This window comes from Ursus americanus, chromosome 25 (assembly GCF_024610735.1).
Source record: "Ursus americanus isolate L20-20 chromosome 25, mUrsAme1.1.p, whole genome shotgun sequence".
Classification (NCBI taxonomy): domain Eukaryota; kingdom Metazoa; phylum Chordata; class Mammalia; order Carnivora; family Ursidae; genus Ursus; species Ursus americanus.
Window position 1 is genome coordinate 19,060,844 of NC_142151.1, and position 23,207 is coordinate 19,084,050.

Consider the following 23,207-nt stretch of genomic DNA (forward strand, 5'->3'; position numbering starts at 1 on the left):
AAGCTATTGGACTCAGTAAAACGAGGAGAGGAAGAGGGTATATTTAAGGTAGGATTGACAAGACTAGTTGAGTGGTTGGACGTGCTTGATTGCAAACTAGTCCCAGTCTAGTTTGAGTAATAGGGGAAAATCAAGAATGACACCCTGCTGTTAGGCCTCTGATCATCAAGGGTGGTTCAGTGCCTTTAACCTCATAGAGAAGATTTGGAAAGAGAGAAAGTAATAAATGATTGGACAGGTTAAATTTGAGGTGCCTGTAGTCTGTAGCTCTCAAGAGAAATCTGGACTTGAATAAGGTTTGGGACATCATCATTATAACAAAAGTACTAACAGGTAAGGATGAGAAAAGATAAATTCATTCAGCTGGAGGCTAAACAAAGATTCTAAAGGAAAACCTGAAAGAACATTTACATTTAAGAAAAAAGCATGGGTTTGTAGGGGCCTGCAAAGGAGATGAAAAATACAGAGCAGAGGAGATGGAGGAAAAGCAGCCACCTACCAATCAGAAACGTGTTCTGTCATTAGGCAGGAATTTGGCGACGCAAAATTTAAAAATACTTCAATGTACTGGTAGTGGGAAGAATTACCTGAAGACTTAAATGAAGATTAACTTAACAGTGAAACTTCTGAGGTATAGGAACGTTCTTCCAGTTTGCTCAGTTGGCGTGGCTGACGTCTGCGGCTGTCAGCCAGAGTCTCTCTCCTTTCAGGAGCAGCTCAAAGGCCTGGGTGCACTTGGCCTCATCCTTTGTTATCTTAACCAACACTACAAAAACACTCCCGCAACGTGTTCACTTTCATTTTCTTCTTCACCCTCAGCACTCACTTTTCTGATTTTCCCAAGGGAGAATTGTGAGACATATTTGTTATTTCTGGCCAAAGAGAAGCCAGAGTTGGGGGTGAGGGTGGAATGAACGGATTTTTGATAGTATTTAAGGTAACCATTTTCAGGGAAACAATAATAAAAATCCCAGCCAGAAAATTTGCTGAACCTCTCCCCAGAAAATTAAATCTCACTTCTTAGTGAAATCACTTTCCTCAATGATTTCATACTTTCTTATGGTTGAAACTGTAGAGATAAAGAGGTTCGACAAGCATTTGGAAGTTAGATTTTTTTAATTGTTGAGCATAAATATTAGTTTGAAGAACTTTTGGGTTTCTTGATGGGTATAATTAACATACATAAATGCTTTCTGTGTGACTTTTTTCTTTTGAATGCAGACCTACAGCTTCTGAAGGTTATTCTGAGCTAAGATTTTCTCTGTGTTTTTCTCCCCTCCAACTTTGGATTCACCGGCTAGAGTCTCTTTGAATCATTGAGATAGATCATCTGCATTATTATATGAACTTCATATTTAAGAAATAGTTGTGATGTTTTATAATGAAGTAATTTTTATTGGTGGAAAGAAGCATACAGGTTATTCATAGTATAATTCATTTTGTAAAACTTTATGAAAGGCTTGCTTTTAAAGTTCTGATGGAAAGAAAAGAGGTTTAATATTTAGTCACATAGTAGATCCCTGCATCTGTGAACAGAGCTTTAACGTTTCTTTGTGAGTGGCAGGCACTGTTAAGATGCATGGTGCCTTAATCCATTGTTCTGCATGGCAGAATCACAGGGACAGGGTTTTCACGGGGTTTGACAGGCAGCTGCTGGTGAATGGAGCACCAAACCTGATGAAGGAGCTTACAGTGTTCGTTTCTTAAGCTTTCACTTAAAAGTAAATCACACTTTGCTTAATTTGAATTTCTTTGGGGAAAACCACTGAAGGAAACTAGTTTTTGAAAAACGTGTCTCAAAATGCTAGAAAGTATATGGGCTAAAAATAAATTTACTTGGTAATAACCTAACTTTCTATTAAAATGCTTCAAAAGTGGTTTCAAAGATGGCAGAAGAGCCTTTTAAACTTTGTAATCATCAATTAGCCTACTCTTAATGATCATATGATATGTTAACGGTTCAGATTCCATGTACGTCTCTATAAGAGGGTCCAGCTCACATATTGTGAATGCTTCAGAGCACTGATGGAGGTGTTTAGTGCAATAGGTTTTCTGAAATGGAATTTAAACTTTAGTTTACAGACAATTTTTTATTGTGTTTTGGATTAACAGTGTATATCCCATCCTTATATGTTTATAAATAATCTTTTCCCATATTTCCAAACTGGATATAAAGTTAATATTTATATTATCAGCATATTCTTCTGTGATATAGTTCAGTGCTTAGTACAGAGCCTTTGCATAATAAGGTTTCTATAATAGTTCTTGAATTTGTGAATGACCTAATCAAGGTATATTTGGGGTACATTGCTTTAGCACTAGGACAGAATTTCTAGGATGGAATTTTTCTGTGACTGACAGGCTTCCTAAGCAGATAGCCGTGGGGTTGCCAACTCTGGACTTTTTCCAGTTTCTAGCTTTAGTGGGAACAGAGAAGGTGGGGATAGGAGGGAAGACCAAGCAGAGAAAAAAATAGGAAATATTTGCAGCAAGAAAGCAGCAAAGAAGTGAACCTTTATGCTGGTTATATCAGAGTACTGGGTACCTTTCTCCTTCATTCCAGCCCCAAAGGCATCCAATGGTTAGCCTTGCTTGCAATAGTTCTTGTGGGGATGGGGAGGGGAAGGGAGGGAGAGGCACAGTGTTCAATTTTGAGCAAGCCTGTAAAGACTTTGAGAAGCTGAAGAACAGCCAGCATGATGAAGGAAACTTAATTTAGGGGGAAACAGTTGAAGGAATTGGAAATACTTCAAATACATAATAAGACATGGAGTTTCAAACTATAAGATCGTTTTGTGATCAAATCATCTTACAGATGAGAAAACCAAATCTCCAGAAGTTTCAGTTTGCCAGATTTGGGTAGCATATGAAGGACTCAGGTAGCACTTCAAGATTATGCCCTTCCTAATTTAGGGGTATATTTTTATTTTTCATTAAACCATTACAATTGAAAAGGTTTTTTTAATAATTATCATGGGTTAGGGGAAATTTTTCAAATAGAAGGATTATTTTGCTTTTTCATTAAAACCAAGTCTTGGGAATCTTTGACATAATGAAAAGAGTGCTGTTTCAGGAAATAAGAGACTCCATCCTAGTTCTAGAGGGCCCACTGACTCTTCTTTAACCCAGATATTAAAAGGGGTATGAGGAAATTTTTTTAAAGGAATATGAGGAGCACCTGGCTCAGTCAGTAGAGCCTGGGACTCTTGATCTCAGGGTCATGAGTTTGAGCCCCACATGGGCATATAGATTACTTTAAATAATAAAAATAAATAAAAGGAGCATGTGCTCTTGGTCTTTCCTACCCTGTCCTCAAAACACATGCTACCGCCCCCCCCCCCAAAAAAAAAAACCCACCACACAGTCTAACATTCTCTGAGTCCCAGATGAACTCCCAGGTCTTTGTATTTAGTAGAAGAGCAAGGATCTTGGCCCTCCTAACTTTGGATCAAATGCTTTTTTTCCACTTTACTATTTTTCCACTGTACTGCTGTATTTTTCACAGCTTTATCCCCTCTGTGGGTGGTTTAAGCCACGAAAAGGTATATTTGAGACTCCCTCTGGTGTTTGTGTAAAGGTGACATCATTTTACTGCCCCAGTGGGCACAAATTACGCAGGGATTTTTATTTCCCCATACCTCAGAGCTCGAATGCAGCCAGTTCGTTACACGTAATCACAACGAAGTCTTTTCTTACTACACGTTAGTCTGCATTGTTACTGACAACAGTCTTTGAGTCACACAGTTCTGACATCCAGCTTATCAACCAAGGATTTCCAGATGACTGAAGAGTATGGTCGAGTAACTTACACATTAAATCTTCTACCTTTTCTGGTCTACGTAATCACCAACCTTTTGGGCATTTTAACATCCAGTAGGAGGCAGCAAGATATTACGCAATTATGCATGCACAATTCCAAAGTATATTCTGTTGAAAATACAGTACACAGAAGAAAAGTATTAACTAAACATTGAAAGAAGAGGTCAGGAAACCTGGGTTTATGGGGCCCCAACTCTCCCTCATTTGGTTTATTGAATTAAATTTTATATTAGGATATAAATTTATGCACAGTATAGATGCTAGCATAAGATGAATACTGACAATTTAATATTCATCTTTTAAATCTAGATTTTATTGTGGTTACTGTTATTAAAAAGGTTGTGTTTGCACTTAGAATTTGAATTGTAATAACACCTTATGCCTACCTCTGAAGATAGTGGGGAAACACAAATGCTAACTTTAAGATTTTTAATTCACTTTTTAAAATCCTTTTATTTAATGTATCTGCTGGCATGAGGTTAGCTAAAGGATAGTTTTAATACATTCGAGGCAGTGCTTTTATCAGAGTGTCTTTTTAAAAAAATTGTAAACAAAAATTCTACTTTATTCTTTCCTTTTTGGAAACTGAATCTATGCTTAGTAATATGCCTAATGTATCCATACCCAAAAATACAGCATTTTAAAAGAACTTTATTTTAGATGCTTAATGTCCATGAGGAATTTTTAGATTGCTTTAAAAAGCCTCCCACAGATGTTTATACCAAGGTGGAATATTCATTTCTTTGCTAGAAACATGTAAAATCCTGAGATTTGCAGTTGTATATCTAAATATTGTCATCTTTAAGTATTTTGTCTTTAAGTGGTTCAGTTTTGAGCTTTAGCTTCAAGTCATTTTTATTTTTCAAATCAAGAAAAGTTATTAAGGGAAATTTTCTCTTCCGACCACAAATGTACGTGATGTACTTCTTCCAGAAATAGCCGTGCTTTCTGAAGGAAACATTGCAGTGGAGGAATCACACACACCTACGGTGGTCCATTGCCTGTCTTCGGGCTGTATAGGCTCAACTCAAACCCTTCAGTACCCCATTCCTACACAGAGATCCCACTTACCTGTTCCGGTGAGATGAATGAGAGGATTCTAGGAGTCTGTTTATATAAAAACAAGATATGGAGACAGACTCGAGATTAGACCTTAGATGTTCTTACTAATAAGTGTCCCTTTTTTTAACCAAACTGTACGTTGTTTGGAATTAATAGTCTTTTATGTAAATGACAAGGATGTTTTTTCATGTAGTAAATTCATCAAACTGAATTGCATAAAAAGGTTAAAATCTGTTCATTAATATTTTACATCCTGTGTAATATTTTGATCAACTTTTTAAAAGTAAGTCCCAATATATATTTTACTTACCAGAAGGGGGAAAAAATGCACTCTAATTTAGAATCTGGAAAACAACTCTCTTCTTCATTTTTACAATTCAATTATTATTTTTTTTAATTTTAGAGTAATTTCTTACCAAACATTACCAAGAAATATGCCAAGCCACAGAGCCCAGGTCATGGCCCGCTATCCAGAGGGTTATAGAACACTCCCAAGAAACAGCAAGACCAGGCCTGAAAGTATCTGCAGTGTAACCCCTTCCAGTCATGACAGAACAGTAGGACCTGGAGCAGAAGAGAAACGGAGATCAATGAGAGATGACACCATGTGGCAGCTTTACGAATGGCAGCAGCGGCAGTTTTATAATAAGCAGAGCACCCTCCCTCGTCACGGTACTTTGACCAGTCCTAAAACCATGGTTAATATTTCTGATCAGACAATGCACTCTATTCCCACATCACCTTCCCATGGGTCAATAGCTGCTTATCAGGGATATTCCCCGCAACGAACATACAGATCAGAAGTATCTTCACCAATTCAGAGAGGAGATGTGACGATAGACCGCAGGCACAGGGTCCACCACCCTAAGGTAAGATATGTGCTCATCTCGTGTTAACTACTACTTTATGGATGCTGTGTTTTATTTCTGTCCACACTCTTCCTTCTTTTCAATGTGAAAGACAAGACGATAGGGAGGAGGTGAACAAGGCAGCTCTTTTGTTTTATAAAAACTAAGCAAGAATAATCTGCTGTGTCAGAATCTCACATATCAAAACCTAAGCTTGCAACACACCATCTCTCAAGGGCACAGAAGTAGTTATTTAGAACAGATGCCTTATGCATTTTTCTGTGCTGGATAGCATATCTCATCAGCTTTCCATGTAGGTTAAGACCACTTGCATTTTTATTGGCTCTTCACACAGTTGAAAATTCTGCGCCTGCCCCCTTCCAGCATACCTGCATTCATATATCAGGCTCATCCTGCTCTTTGCTAAGATAAGTGCTAACCTCATCTTCTAACCAGCTGCATATATGGCTTATTGAAATGTCTCCTTAGATGCCCAATTTAATATTAGAATAATAATGCTTACTGGTATATATACTCTTTTAAAATGAAAATATACATAGAGATCATGTTTTACCTTGTACATGCAGTTAGTTTAAGCATTGCTTAGTAGATTATTCAGAGTGAATTCAGAGTGCTTTGTGTTAGTTAGCTTTTTATAATACTAAAGCAGTCGTTTTGATCAGTCAACCTATATGCAACCAGTTCTTTAATGTCTATCCTAAAATGAAAAGGAATTTTTCTGTCATTTTCTTTTTAATTCTAAGGAATTTTTTGCTTTATACCATTTTAAAATGTACCTTTTCTTATCCTTATGACAGACTGAATCCTTCACTTATAACATTGCATAGTATATGTTTGACTTTTCCGTAAATAAGCATTAGTTAGAAATGAATAAGTCAATCAGGATTTTTTTTTCTTTTTTTTGGGAGGAAGCTTTAGTTTGCCTCACCAAAAAAAAAAAGGCTCACTTTGAACTCCATGGTAACAAAGTTCAATGTTTTGTCACTTTGTATATCCAAAGGCTAAATCATGTTTGATTTTAAAAAAAAATAGTAACGGTAGGGCACTTCAGTGGCTCAGTCGGTTAAGCATCCGACTCTTGATTTCTGCTCAGGTCGCAACCTCAGGGTCAAGAGATCAAGCCCATGTGGGGCTCTGCACTAAGCATGGAGTCGCTTTTCCCTCTCCCTCTGCCCCTCCCCCTGTGTGCATGCATGTGCCCTCTCTCTCTCTCTCTCTCAAAAAACAAAATAAAATAAATAGTAACAATATTCAAGACAAATCTGCTCTAATACAATTTATTAGTGCGTGGTTGAAAAGTGTTCTTCTGGTATTAGTATTTTTCATAGTATTGACTAAAATTTATCATCTGTTTCAACAACAAATATAAAATCAGTGTGTGCTATCTAGTTCTCAGTCGACTAATGTCTACTGCTCCTCTTCCCAAAAACTTCTTTAACATTGACAAAATTTTATTTCAGACTATCCTGTCATTTTCCTTGATGTAATCAGTGGTTCCCAACATATGTCCATGGATCCCTGAAGGTTCCCATGACCCTTTCAGGGAATCTATAAATAAGCTCAAAACTGTTTTTATAATGGCAATAAGGCATTATTCATTGTGCTACCATTTTCTAATAGCTCAAAAGCAATGGTGGGTATTGGCACCTTAGCGTAAATTAAGGGAGTGGCTCCAAACTACAGTGGTGGTCACTGTATGCTTCACTGCCACATACTTGCAGTAGAAATAAAGTAGCAGTTTCACTTAAAAATCCCTGATGAAGCAGTAAAAGATAATTTTATTCAATCTTGACCTTCCATTATATATCAGTTAATATTCTATGTGCTGAAATGGGAAGTATGCTTAAAGCATTTCTCTTGCATACCAAAGTACTAACTAATATTAGGGTTGACACAGAAAAAGATTTGTGTGATTGAGTTGGAAGCTGAACTAGCTCCTTTTTTCATGAAACACCATTTTTACTTGAAAGAACGAATGACAGACAAACTATAGTTGTTCAGACTTGGTATTTGACAGACAGTTCTCAAAGTAAAATGTTATCCTGTCACTTCCAGAAAAACAGCTAACAGTATTTGTCACTGATGACAAATTTGAGCTTTTAAGAAAAAATTAGGATTTTGGAAATCTTGTATCTGCCACTGTGAGCTTGACAGCTTTCCAGGGCTTCGAGATCTGTGGTGATATTAACAAACATGTGTTACTGATACTGGATACTGATAGGTGTCAACATCTGCATAACTCACTGAACCAGTATTTTCCACATGACCAGTGTTTGCTATTGCAGAATCAAAGATGGGTAAAAAATTCATTTAAAGAATAAACACAGGCATACCGTGTGCTATTGCACTTTGCAGATACTGCCTTTTTTTTTTTTTTTTTTTTTTTTTTTTTTTTTTTACAAATTGAAGGTTTGCACCATCCCTATATCAAGCAATTCTGTTGGCGCCGTTTTTCCCACAGCATTTGCTCACTTTGTGTCTGTATCACATTTTGGTAATTCTCACAATATTTCAAACCATTTTATTACTATTAAGATGATCTATGATCAGTGATTACAATTCACTGGAAGCTCAGATGATGGTTAGCATATTTACAGTAAAGTATCTTAATTAAGGTATATACATTTTTTTTTAGACATAATGCTATTGCACACTTAATAGCAGCATAGTTTAAACATAACTACATGCACTGGGAAACCAAAAATTTCATTTGGCTTGATTTATTGCAATATTCACTTAATTGTAGTAGTCAGGAACTGAACCCACAGTATCTCCTAGGTATGCCTGTGAACCAATAGGTGTTAATGTAACAGTATGAAAAGTTCATTGATGCAGTTTCAGATGCTACTTCGCAACTAACTTAATATCTACTTTCATAAGCAGTAATAGCAAATTTTAAATGATATTTTATAGTATAAACTTTCTCATCACTGACACCACAGAATTTATATTGTACCTTTATTTTCTTAGCATGTCTATGTGCCTGACAGGAGGTCAATGCCAGCTGGCCTAACTTTACAGTCTATCAGTCCCCAGAGCCTCCAGGGCAAGACGGTGAGTTCAGTATTTTTATTTACCATATCATGTTTTATATATGTGCTACACATGATAGCACATATCTTACAGAGCTTATAAGTTTGAATTTTCAGAGAGGTTCCTCCCAAGGAAAAACTATTGCTAGTTTTGTGAAAGAGATGCTTATCAGAAGAATTTGGGATCGTGTAACCGTTTCATTGTCGGACTGGATACATCTCCCTAAATGTCTGAATGCCTGTTATAAGATTATATTTCCAAAGTTTATTGTATAAACTGGGTGGTTTTCTTTACTCCATTGGATGTTAATTCCCTTGTTCTTAAAACAGAAGTTGGAGTAGTTGATTAGTGGAACAAATCCAGCAAACAGCCATGTGTAGTCACACTACAGGTCTCTTAAGACGTTTCTCCCATGAATTTTTATATAGATTAACTACTTTAGAAGGGAAAAAAACTGATTTACATATGCAGAGACTAAAAAATACACTAGGTGTTAGCAAGTACTTACATTATCATTTCATCCTCAGTATTATGTTCGATTTGGGAAGGAGTTCTATCACCAGGACGCTATTATTCTTCACATTAGTAAGAAAGGATGACTTTTCATTACTTCGTTTAATTTTAATGGCATTCTTTTATCCGTACTTTAACATCAGTAGGTAGTCTCAGTTCCAGGGAAGATGTGATTTGAGGATCTATGTAGTTGTTCATCATTTGAAGTTCCCCTCCTGAAGGAATCAAAACAAATTCATGTTGTGTGCGTTTTGCAGACTTCGTTTTATTTCTTCTTTCATCCTTTACATGCTTAGATATAAGGAAGATATTCTGGGTTGAAACTACTGGCAGCTTATTTATTAAAGGTTATAAATATTGCTATATTAGATTGTTGATCTGACAAAGAAACAGACATACGTCATAAGATAATGCTAAGTATCCTATTATGAATTTTCATCTTCTGCCTTGCTCCCTCTAGTGGATACTTAGAATAAAATTTACTTATCACCTCCCTTGGTCCAGGTCAAAAATGTGCCTGTTTTTATTTTGCCTCAAAGTAAATATATAGGAAACTCATTGGAACCTTTTGTCCTTTTGAAAAATCTCTTTATCTTTTTAGAAACTCGAAATAATAAACCAGAGTCTTGAGATTCCTTCTTTTGTTTTTGGTTTTTTTTGGTTTTTTTCTTCCCAAATATCACTCTGGGTCTTAGAATATTCTAAATCCCTTACACCACCCTACCTTCTCCTTGGCAAGACCTCAAGAGCTTGATGTGGTGGTCGTAAGACGGACTGTCCTCTAGTCATGAGGTCACCAGATGTGGTTGGCATCAGAGCAAAAGCAGCCATTCTTTTCCTGTTATGAAATTTCTTCTTCAGGTCACACACATGCACGTTCTTTGACTCTTTAATATAAAAGGCTGCTATCTCATCCATGTAGATAGCTCCTTCTAAAGAATCCCATAGTAACTGTGGTTTACTTTTTCTCACCTGAAGGCAGTAATTTTTAATATAATTTCAGGTAACAGTTAAAAATTATTTCTGTCCCTTAAAACGTTATACAGAAAATAAAGAGCAACAGCAAAGGAACAGAACAGAAGAGAGCTAGCATTAACACTGTGGTATAAGCAAGACTAACCAATCTCAAGAACGCTTTTTGGCCTGGAAGTTTTAAGAGCACACCATAGCCCTTAGGTGATGAGAGTCTCCCTCTGGCCCATCCGCAGTTTTTAATCATAACAAAGTTCACAGAAACACCAAATAATATTTTATGACCTGTAAGACTGCCAATGACCATACTTTATTGCATTTCTAACAAAGAAAAATATATCAGATTGGCCTGTTAAGGTATTTTATCTGCCTTTGAAAATTTATCTCCCTTAGGGATCATAGTAACCAATCGGGAATCAAAGGTTTCTCTGCTTTCCCCAGAGTGTGGGAGGAGGGTTTATATACTCATGGAACCTTTCTGTTTGTATTAAATGCTGTCTTTTTTTTTTTCCTTAAAAAATAAAAACTGATCTTTTAGTCATTTAAAATATCCTGTGAATGCACTAACAGTGACATTTAAAAATATATAACTGGAAAACAATTAATAGATCCCAGGAACTGAGTTGAATGATATGAAGATATCATCCAAGTTTTACATGACTTTTAATTCTTTTTATTCACCTTCTGTTCTCTAAAATAGAGTATTGGACATGCAGGTATTCTGTTGCTGTAAAAGTCTTAGGCGTCGTTTTAAAATATCTTTTGATAATTATTTAATAGCTCTTATGTGCAGACCTTTATAATGGTTTTCTGGCATTGTGCTTTTTGATGCTTAACATTTAAATATTCTCTCTTGAGTTCTGAGAAAATGCCTTAATATACTGTCGTTTCGCTGTATCTTTTAAGTAACACTGTTCCTTCTATTTCTCTAGATATCTATGCATTTATGTATGACCTATCATCATAGTGCCTAGGCACTATGTTTGATGTCAACCATAAGAGGAAACTTGCCAAGAAATCTTGGTTTAATATCTGTCGCTTAAGACAACAATTAATCTGTTTTCCACTGTTTGGATTCTTAACTTGTACTCCTTCAGCCAGAGGAGCTGACGCTGCTGCTAATAAAGCTGAGACGGCAGCAGGCCGAACTGACTAGTGTCCGGGAGCACACGCTAGCACAGCTCATGCAGCTGAAACTTGAGGCCCACAGCCCAAAGGTCAGCTATGAAGACTTTTGTCTGTGTCATCTGCCATTACCACTTATTTCGAGCCACTCATTAATCATTTTGATCAGTGTCATCAGTGTCGCGCATGAGCCCATACGATCATTGCAGCGACATTATGATCTCCTATTGACCCTTTGAGAATTCACTTATTTATACGTTATTAGAGGGAAATACGGGTAGGATGAATTTCTTCTTAGCCTTCCAACCCACTCACCCACCAACTTTTGGCCGTGAGATAGGAAATGTATACAGACTTCAAAACAGCGTTATCATTCGCCGTATACTGTAGCTTCCACATCTGATAAAGCATATTGAAAAATGCTATAATTTCCTGGAAAGTAGTAAGCTGAAAATTGATTATAGTTGTAAAAATACTGCCTTTTAAATATCAGAGATTAAGTTTAAGATACTTCTTTTGTTCTTGATTAAAAGAATGAACACATGTAAACATTTCTCAAAGGGTTTAATAGCCTCTGGTTATATGAGAAACATCCAAAGAAGTAGTACTATGTCGCGGAGAAGTATTAACGTGTAAAACTTCTAACACTGAGTCTGCTAAAGCCGTTTGAAGGATTATTCTGCTTAGCATTTTAGCTTCTGTGCATGTCTACTTAGTTTCTTACAAAACTAAGTGTAATTTTATAATTTAATATGTCATCTGTACAGTTTACAAGGGAGCACGTCTGTGAAAGTTGTGTACTGTGACATAGGAGGTTGGGGTAAACTACCTGTTTTTCTGATTACAAAATTGACCTTTTCATGAATTCTGCACCCTCTTTCTCTATCCCTCTGTTTCTTGATCGATGCCTACTAGAATGAAATTCTTTCACATCATCTTCAAAGGAACACCATATATTTGGATCATCAGGTGGGATTTGTAGAATTTTTTCGCTTATACCTAACAGAACCTTTGAAATTGTAGTACAGTTTTCCAGGCTATTCCGATATTTCAGTCATTTAGAGCTAATAGCGTGACTTTTACAAGTGACAGAATAAGATTCTTAACAGGGGCAATTCAGAAATACCTAAATAAATAAATAAATAAATAAATAAATAAATAAATAAATAAAATTAAAAACCAAGTGGAAAGGACCCTTGTGAGTGTTAGGGGCAATACAGATGCTGGGTCACCTGAAAATTGAGAGCCTAAATTCTCTAGACTTCCCTTTTCTTACCCCAAGAACACTCATATTCGTTAAGGCTTATCTCTGCTCGGAGCTGACCTAATTAAAGAAATAGGTACCAAGCCATGAATGCCTTGTTGGAAGACCAAGAGGGGGATGGGTGTTGAGTGCTCTGTATTCCCAAAGGGAAGTTTAACTACGGGTGAAAAGTGCGATGGTCATTTTTAATTGTGTGACTTTGGTCCTTGTTTGCCGTCTCCTCCTGTGTTTGGTCTTTGCTAAGCTATGTAGAGTCCATTTCACAGTGGCCCACAGTTGCCACATTACCTCAGTGGTAGCAATGGGTGTGGGTGGTTAGGGTGAATAGCAGTTCATGGATAGGGACTGACACTTCCATATTTTAGTTTTTATGAAACTCTCTCTTAATATTTAATTTTAATTTGATGAGAATTTTTTATATGTTCTTACACATTGAATTTCTTCCAGTGAATACATTTTTTTATCTATATAAATTAAGCCGTAACTTGTTTTAGTTTGTTTCAAAATGTTCAAACTTGGACATTTTGCCAAATGAAAGAGGTTACTGTGGAAAATGTTGTAAGACAGATGTTAATATATTTGTAGTTGCCTGCTTAAAATAATAATGTACTGCTTTAATTTAGTTATATTTAAAGAGGGATTTTGCATTAGGATAACCCTTTAAATATGTTCATTTTTTTAATTTTTAAAGGAAATATACTTTTCTTAATATGTAGTTTATTTATTTTCCCACAATATGTTTTCATCATGATTTTGCCAGTGGGAATGCTTTAGAAATCAGCATTTCATGACTCCAAATTCCAGTTTCCACTGCAGAGACTGGTACTGTTGAAGTTTAACCACCGTGTTACATTGTTCACTTAGAAAGCAATCTAATAAAGACACGTTAGCCGATGAAATGGTAAAAGTAAGTCTTCCCTCAAAATGTAACATTGCCAGAAACCCTCTAAGATACAAGGTAGATAACTTCCATAAAAGCTCCTTTGCCTATAAAGCTAGAGATAATACTGAAAAATAATGGGATACTCTAAAAATTAGGTTTAAAAAACAAGGATATAAATGTGAATGTGAAGGTATATAGTATCTTTGGAAATAAACCTCCTGGTTCACTGTAATTTATTATTTACCCCAGTAAATCGAAACTGGAATTACAGAGACACACAGACCTTTAGAAAATCAGAGGGGGCTCCTGGCTGGCTCAGTCAGTACATGCGACTCTTGATCTCCCAGTTGTGAGTTCAAACCCCAAGTTGGGCATAGCGATCGCTTGAATAAATAAATAAACTTAAAAAAAAAAATTCCTAAGTGAGTTCAGGTAAATATATTGAAAATACCACCATTTGCTAAGATGCTTCTCCTCAGCTCCCTTTCCCAGGTTGAGCTCTGTTTCTTCCTTTTGCCCAAGTGACCCAGATTCAGCTGAGGTTTCTATTCCCCTTGGTCCTCTTTAAGCACGCTCTGCCGAGCCTGTGCTGTTGGAAAGGACCACGCTAATGGTCCTTTAGGTGGCTTCCAAAAATCTCAGTTTTTCATTGATCCTCTCTGTTCTCTCTACATGTCAGCAGAGATTTTCCAGTAATTTGCCTTTTTTTAATATTAGATCATGAAATAGTTAATATCAGTCCAATTTTTAAATTTTGTGGTAATGAAAAGAATTACAGTAATTGAATGCTTATTTGCACAATCGAAATAAGACTATTTCTGATGGGAAAAAATGGGCCATTTTTAGACTATAATTAGACAATATATAGAAACAAGGTGGTGGCTTTGCCCAGAAACTTAGATATGCCTAAATATACATATCCTTAAGGTTTCCTAAAGAAAATCTCTCTTTAAATAAATGAAAATTTTTTTATGGTTTTAAATAATTACAGTTAATGTAAATGAAATATTCACTTTTGAACTGTTCTATATTTTATATCAGTAGTAAGGTTATTAAGTTATATAAAAAGAATTCTTAATAATTTTGAATTTTAATGAAATTTTTTTCATTCAGCTCAAACATTTCCAGCTTTAAAAAAAAAAACAAAAAACATTTCCAGCTTTTAATCTTGTTACTGCCAGTAACTTATTTTAGAGTACCAAGTCTGTTGTTTTTATTGGCATTATTGGTTACCTGGTTTATACACTGATTCACCCGTTTTTATATAACTACAAATTGGAAAGTAGATTTTAAAATCCGAAAGTCAGAGGAAAAGGCTCTGGTCACATTTTATACTACATATCATACCAAATGAACATCTGCTAATTAATACTCACTTCCAACACTTACTCTCCTAGCTCAAATAAATCATTAGAATAACCTAAGGCCAGCAACAAAATGCAGTCTTTCTCCTGCCCCTTGTGAGATAGTCAAAAGGAAGTTTTTATTGATTGAAATTCTCTTAATTCCTATCAGTGTTCATGAAAAATAGACCAAGTATAGTCTCTGAGTTGCTTCAGAGGTAAATTCATTTCTGAGATTACCAGAATGCTTATAACAAATAAAAAATAAAAATGCCTTACCTGAAATTCTGAAGATCTACATGTTACATACTCAATCCAGAAATCTTGACTTCTGGTCCCTATAGCTTGAGCAATATAATTTGGCTTCTGATTAATCACCATTTTGAAGATGAGTCCTGTGCAGAAGTGTTTTTAACGATAACAAAAGCTATACTAATTATATGGTAGAGTTTTCTTCTGCTTTTTGTTTCAGTTTGAAGTAGACTATTATCATTTGCTTATGCACTTACAGCCCAGTTTAAATAGACTATTCACAGTCTACATTTATTAAGACCAGCCTAGGTTTATTTGTCATTATTGTGAATTGTAAGATAGCCTATGAACATATAATAATCCTAACTGGAAATACTTCATGTACTTCATCCAGGTTCTGTTTAGCAAATGAGTAAGTACATAACTTTTTTGGTCAGTCATGAAGGGAAGATTAATAGGAATGGGGAAATAAGACCGTTTCCAGCCCTTTATCCATTTTCCTCCCCCCTACTTTAGCTCCTCCCTCCGTTTCTTTCTTTCTTCCTCACATGCTTTTTCTAACTCTCCCTATCATGTGAATAAAAAGGAGCATGAGAATATTTAGATGATGTTCTCTTTCTCTTCCTCCTAAAACCTTCCTGCCAGCTTTCCATGTAGGCAGGGATAACAAAATGAGATGCCAGGAAATGAGGAGGTAGGTAGGAGTGGACAGAAGGATCAAAGAACTTGGAGCTGTGCTTCACAAGCCTTTGTCAGCATGCTGCCTCCTTGTGGGTAAACTAAACATGTAACCAGCCCTGTCCACCACCACCGACCCTCGCCGCGCCCTGACTTTATTACAGCACTCCATTGGCCAACCTCCTCCTTTAAGAATACTTGCTACAGTAAGTGGAGTTTGACTTCTACAGAGCTGAACTTCACTTGCACTGGTACGGCAGCAAGTGTTTTTTTCATCTTTCAAATATAAAACTATTGTAACATTGAATGTGCTTTTACAAATTGCCCTTAAAATTATGGCATTCTGCCTTTACCCCTCTCCCTTCAAGAACCATCATAGTTAATTGTACCAGAAACATTTGCTTGAGAACAAGAAAGGAAGAGATGTACCTCAGTCAGCCACATTTGTGTTGGGGATTGCCTCTTCCCCGTGTACTCAAAAGTTCTTTGTGAAAAGAATATGCCTCTGTTCCAATAATTAATGAAATTGGTTTACCTCTACCCGGCTGGAGCTGTCTCTGCTGCTAGAGCGTGGTTAAGTCGTTTCTGAATATAGCATCAAAGCGCATATTCTTTCACATCAGATGGCTAAAAGATCTCATTATCCTCAAATTCTCATAGAAAATCTGGAAATTTCTCCTGACAAACCAGTTTGCCATAGTACAATAAAAGAAAAATACAGCCCACGCATACCTCCGGTGTTCTTTGTTGTATAAAAATGTTTAAGATTTGCAAGAATCAATAGCTAAATCTTTCTGTCTTATATATCAGTACATTTTTTTAAGTATCCTCAAATGCTTGTGGGGAAGATAAGAAACTCATTTTGGTTTAATACTGACTTTTAAAACATCTAGAAAAGTAAGCTAAACTTTCTAATTTGCAGAAGTTTTGTGGTAACATTGAGATATCCTTTCAAGAACCTATAATGAAAGAAAACTATGTAGACACAATCTGACCACTTTGAAACATACTTATCCCAAGAGAAATGTAAAAAGGAACAATTAATGGAATGTATGTAATTGGTACTGAAACCATTCAAGGTAAAAATCCAAGAATACTTTTTTGCATTTTGTTCTTTGTGTTGGTGAAAGACAGCTTCCCTATAAGGGAGGAAATGCTAACAAGATGATTGAAAAGATTCTTGATGGCTTTCATTGTTCCTGTCAATTCAGCAACTTCATTCTGTGGGGCTATTAAGCAAGATCCCATTTTCTCTAATATTTCAAGGGGTCTTGGAGCTTCTGTTTTTAGGGATGATTGAGAGATAATGTTTCTAGGGGATATCGAATAGGCATTTGGCAAAAGCAAACTAAGGAAACTGGAAAAATGAAAGTATGTTATTTAACATTTATTAACCCTGCTTGTTGCATGGTACAGAATATCTGTATTTTCTTATGCTTTGCTATTAAGAGCCGTCTTTCTCTCTCTCCCTTACACCTCTTTCTTCCTTTCTTCTTTTTTCTGTCTCTCCCTTCCTCTGCATATTTGATCACAGAAGTGGGGAGGGGGGATAATACCCAGAAAATTCTTAAGCAGTATATGACATCATAATGGCAGAACTCAAGACTAAGTAAATAGACAGTGGGTAGATGAGAATTGAAAATTCTGTATGTGTTAACTCTGATCTCTTGGCCTATCCACTGCCTAATATTATTATCACGGTTTTCCTGTTTCTTACTGGTAATTAATCTATGCCTTTTTGCTAACTGTTTTCACTCATCTCAACCTTAACTGGGGAAGTTCTCTGGTTTGGGTTTTGGTTTCTAAGCAGGCTCCACACCCAGCACAGGGCTTGAACTCACAACCCTGAGATCAAGACCTGAACTGAGATTAAGAGTCAGACGCTTAACCAACTGAGCCACCCAGGCACTCCAGAAGTTCTCTGGTTTTTAGTGTTCTCTCATCTCAGCATTAATCTACACATCATTTTACTAGTTGTCTCTTAGTTATTCTTCATCTCTAGCCCCTGGATTTCTCCTAGGAAACAGAGTCTGTGAGGCGGGCATCTTTGATATGAGCTTGTTCTCAGGAAGTTTACTTTGGGAAGTGATACCAACGTACAAGAGTAAAGAGAGTGAGCAGGGAAGGTGGGACTATATTGTCAACCGCCAAAGGCAACTTAGGCCTCACCTGACGGTTGCTTGTTGACAAAAGAAACACTGCAGAATTGCCCAACTCAACAACAGAAGGAGCATTTGTACTGGCTCCCATCCTCCTTTGGCCAAGGGCTGCCTCTCGAGACTAACTTTCCAGCCTATTGAGGTCATGCATACATGAGCACCCAGTCGGTTCCCATGCACAAAGTGGTCGTTGGCTCAGCAAGAGCAGAAATAAAAGATGGGCTAATAGGATGTGGAGAATGGCGCAAAAGGTATCTAAAACACCTCACTCTGCCTTTCCAGTTATGTGTTTCTGGTTGCTTATAGAAATCTGCACTTGGACATTCTGCCTTCAGTACAACCCCAGTGTGTTCAAAATTTGGATTGTCATCTTATCCTTGAGTTCCTTGACCAAAAAAACTAAAAGCAAAAATGGTTCAAAATATTGTTCACCTTTAACGTCACTGGTGTAACATTTATTGAGCTCATCATCCTAGGGGGAGACCTCCCTGGGCTGTGAGAAGGGTCAGGACCTTTAGCTATTGGCTTAGACCTAGAACTCAAAGTGGTTTAAGCCCTCAAGGGAAAAGAAAAAGGTGGGACCCAGTCCCTCCTCCAGCTGTGGCTAGGAGAACCTGACACCAGCCTTGGATGGTCTGATTGTCTAGTGGATGAAAAGAAAAACCAAAGACAGCCTACCCAGAAGGATCCAAGATATGACAACTCTGTCGTTCTGCCACTCTAAGGGTGGAAATTATACAAATTTATAAAAATGGAAGAATTAAGTCAGACAGCTTCTTGGAGTTACAGTGTTCTAATATTTTATCTGCCCAACACCACCACATATTAAAGTTTAAAATACCTTGAAACTTGAATTTGAAGTACTTTAAGAACAGTTTTACTGAAAACAGGAAAATCGTGAGATTCTGTAGAACTATCTGAACGTGAATATATAATACCTACATGGTGTTTAGCAGGATATTAGAAGCCATCATAATACCCTATATGTACTAATAAGCTCCTCATTAGCATTTAATCACAAAATCTTGGCAATATTAAAAGCACCTGCCACATTATGTCTTTCGGCTAACTCCAGAAATTTCACAAACTTTTCACTACAAACTTAAGGTCTCTTCTTGGTTTGTCATTCAAACCCTCACTCCTCTACCATCACCACCCCAACCTGTGAAATACTCCCTACCCTCGAGCCCCTTTTCTCCAGCCAGCAACTCATTGTTTCTCAATACTACTTTAAAAGCAGTCCCGTTCTCTATCCGTGCACCTGTCCGGTACCTGTTCATCCTCCAGCTTAAGTAACACTTTACAGTTTCCAGAGCACTGTCACATACAATATCCCACATGACTGCTTATACATACCCTCTCTAGCATGCGGGCCAGTTACATTTGTCCCCATAAGTCAAATTTAATGTCTTGCCTGAAATCACGGATGAGTACATAGTATTAATGAATTTTCTTTCCTTTTTTCCTAAATCTGTTTGACTTCCTTCAAAATTAATGGAGTTGTTCTTATATTTTCCTATCTAACAAGATGGGAAACTGAAAACAATTTCCCCACCCCTCCTAAATGCATAATATTTATACAGTTTTATTTTGTATTTACAAAAGCAAATATTTTTGTAGCCCACTGACTCTGGCTTTTGTTTCTGTCTCATTTTTATTAATTTTTTCAGAATGTTCATTCAGCAAAGATTCGTGGAGCTCAGGGTGTAAGGCAGGAAGTTAGTGCTTTCAAAGTAGAATTCTTTAATTATTTTCAAAGCCCAGGAAGGAAATAAAGGTGCACATAAATGCCAAAATCATTTTGAAGATTGACCTAAGAGTGTGATTATGTAGTTAAAACATAAGCTGATAAATCTTTAAATTAATGATAGGAAATCTGCTACTCAGTGCCAATTGTAACTCAGAATACAATTGCTATTAACAAAACCCAGGTCCTTGTATCTAGAAGATATTTTAACTTTGATTTAAAACTCAAATGTATTTTCGAGCAGATTTACCCACAGCCAAAACAAATACCTTTTTTACTAACAGAGATATCAGATTTTCACAATTGGAATATTTGTCCCTTTAAAATGGTGGGACACCCAAGTGGCTCAGTCAGTTAAGCATCTGCCATCAGGTCATGATCTCACAGTCCTGGAATTGAGCCCTGCATCAGGCTCCCTGCTCAGTGGGGAGTCTGCTTCTCCCTCTTCCTCTGCCCCCCCCCCCCCCCGCTGTCTCTCTTTCTCTCTCTCTCTCTCAAATAAATAAAATCTTTAAAAAATTTTTTTAAATGGTATCATTAAAATACATGCAAAGAAGAGAAAAATATAACTATATCAAACATCATATCCACAAGAATACATTTTACAAAGTGGATTTTGAGTTCTTTTAATATTTCTGGTTGCCTATGAATGCCAGGAATAAAGATGGTAGTAGCACCAGATAAATCTATTCCTTGAAGCTAAAGGAACAGTGGTTAAGAATGAGTCATTAAATCCTCTTAGTATAGTGGATATTTGATATGTAACTTTGATTTTTAAGAAGCATTAAAATGTCACCTTGGCTCATAAAATATGGAAAAATAAAAAAAGAATGAGTCATTAATTAGGAAAATAGTTTAAGCCACTGAAGTAAAAATCAGATCTGTAAAGTTTATCCTGTAGCCAAAAGGATTTTAATTAAAAAAAAAAAAAACTTAAAAGATCCTTGGTAAAAAGGGGTGAAACTCGCTGTGAATAAATTAGATATGTAAATTATTTAGAAAGACATTACTTGAGACCTTCAAAGTTTTCTTCAAAATATACCAGAGGTATATATATCTCAAAATGGGGGCTCTAAAAATTCAGCAATTTAAATGAGGTTGAGTGTAGAGATTACTCTCCTTTTTTCTGCTGGGTTCAGAGTATTTTTATAATATTTCTCAATAAATGGGCCTAATTATAATCGGTGATCCTGAAGCCAGTACTTCCTGCATCAGTCAGTTTAGAAATGCTTCTCCTTTTTCTTTTAAGAGAATGTCAGGTATGTTTGACTCCTATGTTAGTGTCCCAATTTGTTCCCTTTTTTTTTTTTTTAATCCATCTTCCTCCCTTGGAAAAAAAAGAGAAAATATTATATTGTATAGCTGCATCTTTTAAAAGTACCATTGATTCTTCGGAATACATAGCAATAGTACTCTTCCCAAAGTTTTACTTTTAGAAAACCTAAATAGCATGGACAGTTTATTCAGATTGCTTTAAAATTTTCACAGTAATAGACCTCCGTACTTTCCCCCGTCAGTTAATAATAAGAGACTTATTTACATTCTTCTATTTAAAAAGTCACTTCAAATTTCCCTGCTCCCTGTTAAACAATGAGTAGTTTCAATAGGTAGTCATACCCTTCAATCTCAGGTTCTTGGACTTTCAGATGTTCCTAGAGTGAGAGTGGAAGGCATTTACATTGTCATTATCTAAATGACCTGTTTGTAAAGACCCCCGCATTCCTCAAAGCTTCACCCTAGGCATGTCAAATTCTTTCGCGTTTTAGTCTTGCCACACTTCTTAAGAGTTTATTGATCTAGACGCAGGAGGACATTCTTGAGAAATGAATTCTTCAGTGATTAGGCCATCAGGGGTTTTTGCTATTGTTAAGACAGAATCTCAACTTAGAAATTCTTTTCCTAAGAAGTCATTAAGAACTCAGGAAAAGTCCATTTTCCATTTAAATGGAAAATGACAGCACAGAAATGGGTCTTCTCATTGGTTATCAGGACAAAAGCTCTGTGGGGTAGATAGGAGTCATCCAGACTGCTTGCTCCAAAAAAGGAGGAAGCTGTTAGCACAGCATTCAGACTCAAATTCAATTACAAGACAGAGCTTGAACAAGTGTTTTCCCCTTCTGGGAATAAAATCCATATCAGGGAAAAAATCATGCAGAATTTACTTGTCTAGAATTTCTAAGCCTCCTGTCTAATATCATAGCCACTAGCCATACGTGACTATCTAAATTTACATTTAAAATAAGTTACATTTTTATAAAAGTAAAATTCTTTTCTCCAGTCATACTAGCCACATTTAAAGGGCTGAGGAGTCACATGGCTACAATATTGGACTACACCAATATAGAACATTTTCATCATCACAGCAAGTTCTATCAGGCAATACAATTCTAGATGATTTATTACATAAACTTTTTAAGGACCAATTAAGCCACTACTTAACCACTTTTTATACTTAAAGGAGGATTCAATAATTATCTTTTCCAAGGATAAATTATACAAATGACTGTCTTAGCTCTGCTCACTGCTCATCTTTCTCTTCCTGCCATCTACCCCAGAATTATTCGGGAGCATTTATCTCATGATTTAGAATATGCTGTTCCTTCTGCCTTAGTAGCTGGTCTAATTTCTAAGTTAAAGACTTTGAAACTGATATTTAGGAGTTGCTAGACAAACAGAACAACTGGAAGTTGGATTCCTGGCACCCCATATCCCTCATGATTCTGCTGAGTCTACCAATATTAATAATGAGATTCAGTTGATTTTTTAAGGGGGTTTAGTATCTCAGTGCTATATCTCATACAAAGATAGTTATTTTAATGTAGATGTAATACTTGTGTTTAGGTCATTTGGAATTTTTCATCTTCTGGTATTTGTGTGTATAGCTCGATTAACATTTAGTGCCAACTCATCGAGACCTTGAAAAAGTCTTTATTGGGGACAGTTGAATTAGTCCTCAATTACTTGAGTTAGTGCCAAGATGGGACCATGGTTATCAAGAATGATTTCCTGTCAGAACTATCAGTGGATCTTTAGAAAGACAGAAAGAAAGTACAATACTCAGGGCCCTCTTTCTCCTAGTCCCCAGTCAGAACTGCCAGAGCCCCGGCCTTTCTATGTCCATAGGTGATTTTTTTTTCAGTCAGGTTTGAGAACTATTGAGATAAATATATTTATCACAAGAAACGCCAAAGAAAGAAGTAAAGTCCAGTTTTTCTGAACTAAAAACACTCTCTTAGTGCTTTCTAACCTTTTTTGAGTATGGCACACATAGAAAATGACGATATTTGTACAACACCTTGGCGGGAACTGGAGGAGGTGCTATCAGCGGCACATTAGGCCCACTGAGGACTGAGGTGGTCCCTATCTCCACACACCTGTAATCCATTCCCAGCCCACAGGTGTCAGTTGGAAGTTCTGCTCAAGATCCTAATAAGTATGACATAGTTACATATGATTATGTTGAAAAGGTTTTCTGGTGATGGGTTTTT

The 23,207-nt window shown here is 36.5% G+C and overlaps 1 protein-coding gene across 9 annotated transcripts in view; it reads left to right on the forward strand.

Moving 5' to 3' along the window:
- PLEKHA5 (pleckstrin homology domain containing A5) overlaps nt 1–23,207 on the forward strand; it is a 237,473-nt gene that overhangs the window by 160,914 nt on the left and 53,352 nt on the right. For 7 of the 9 annotated variants that reach the window (XM_087855672.1, XM_045781378.2, XM_087855670.1 and 4 more), the window contains 4 exons: nt 5,285–5,750; nt 8,721–8,804; nt 11,366–11,485; nt 12,309–12,362. In XM_087855672.1, coding sequence (XP_087711798.1) covers nt 5,285–5,750; nt 8,721–8,804; nt 11,366–11,485; nt 12,309–12,362 — 724 coding nt within the window. The remainder of the gene's footprint in view (nt 1–5,284; nt 5,751–8,720; nt 8,805–11,365; nt 11,486–12,308; nt 12,363–23,207) is intronic. The other 2 variants (XM_087855669.1, XM_087855668.1) reach the window with 1 other exon arrangement.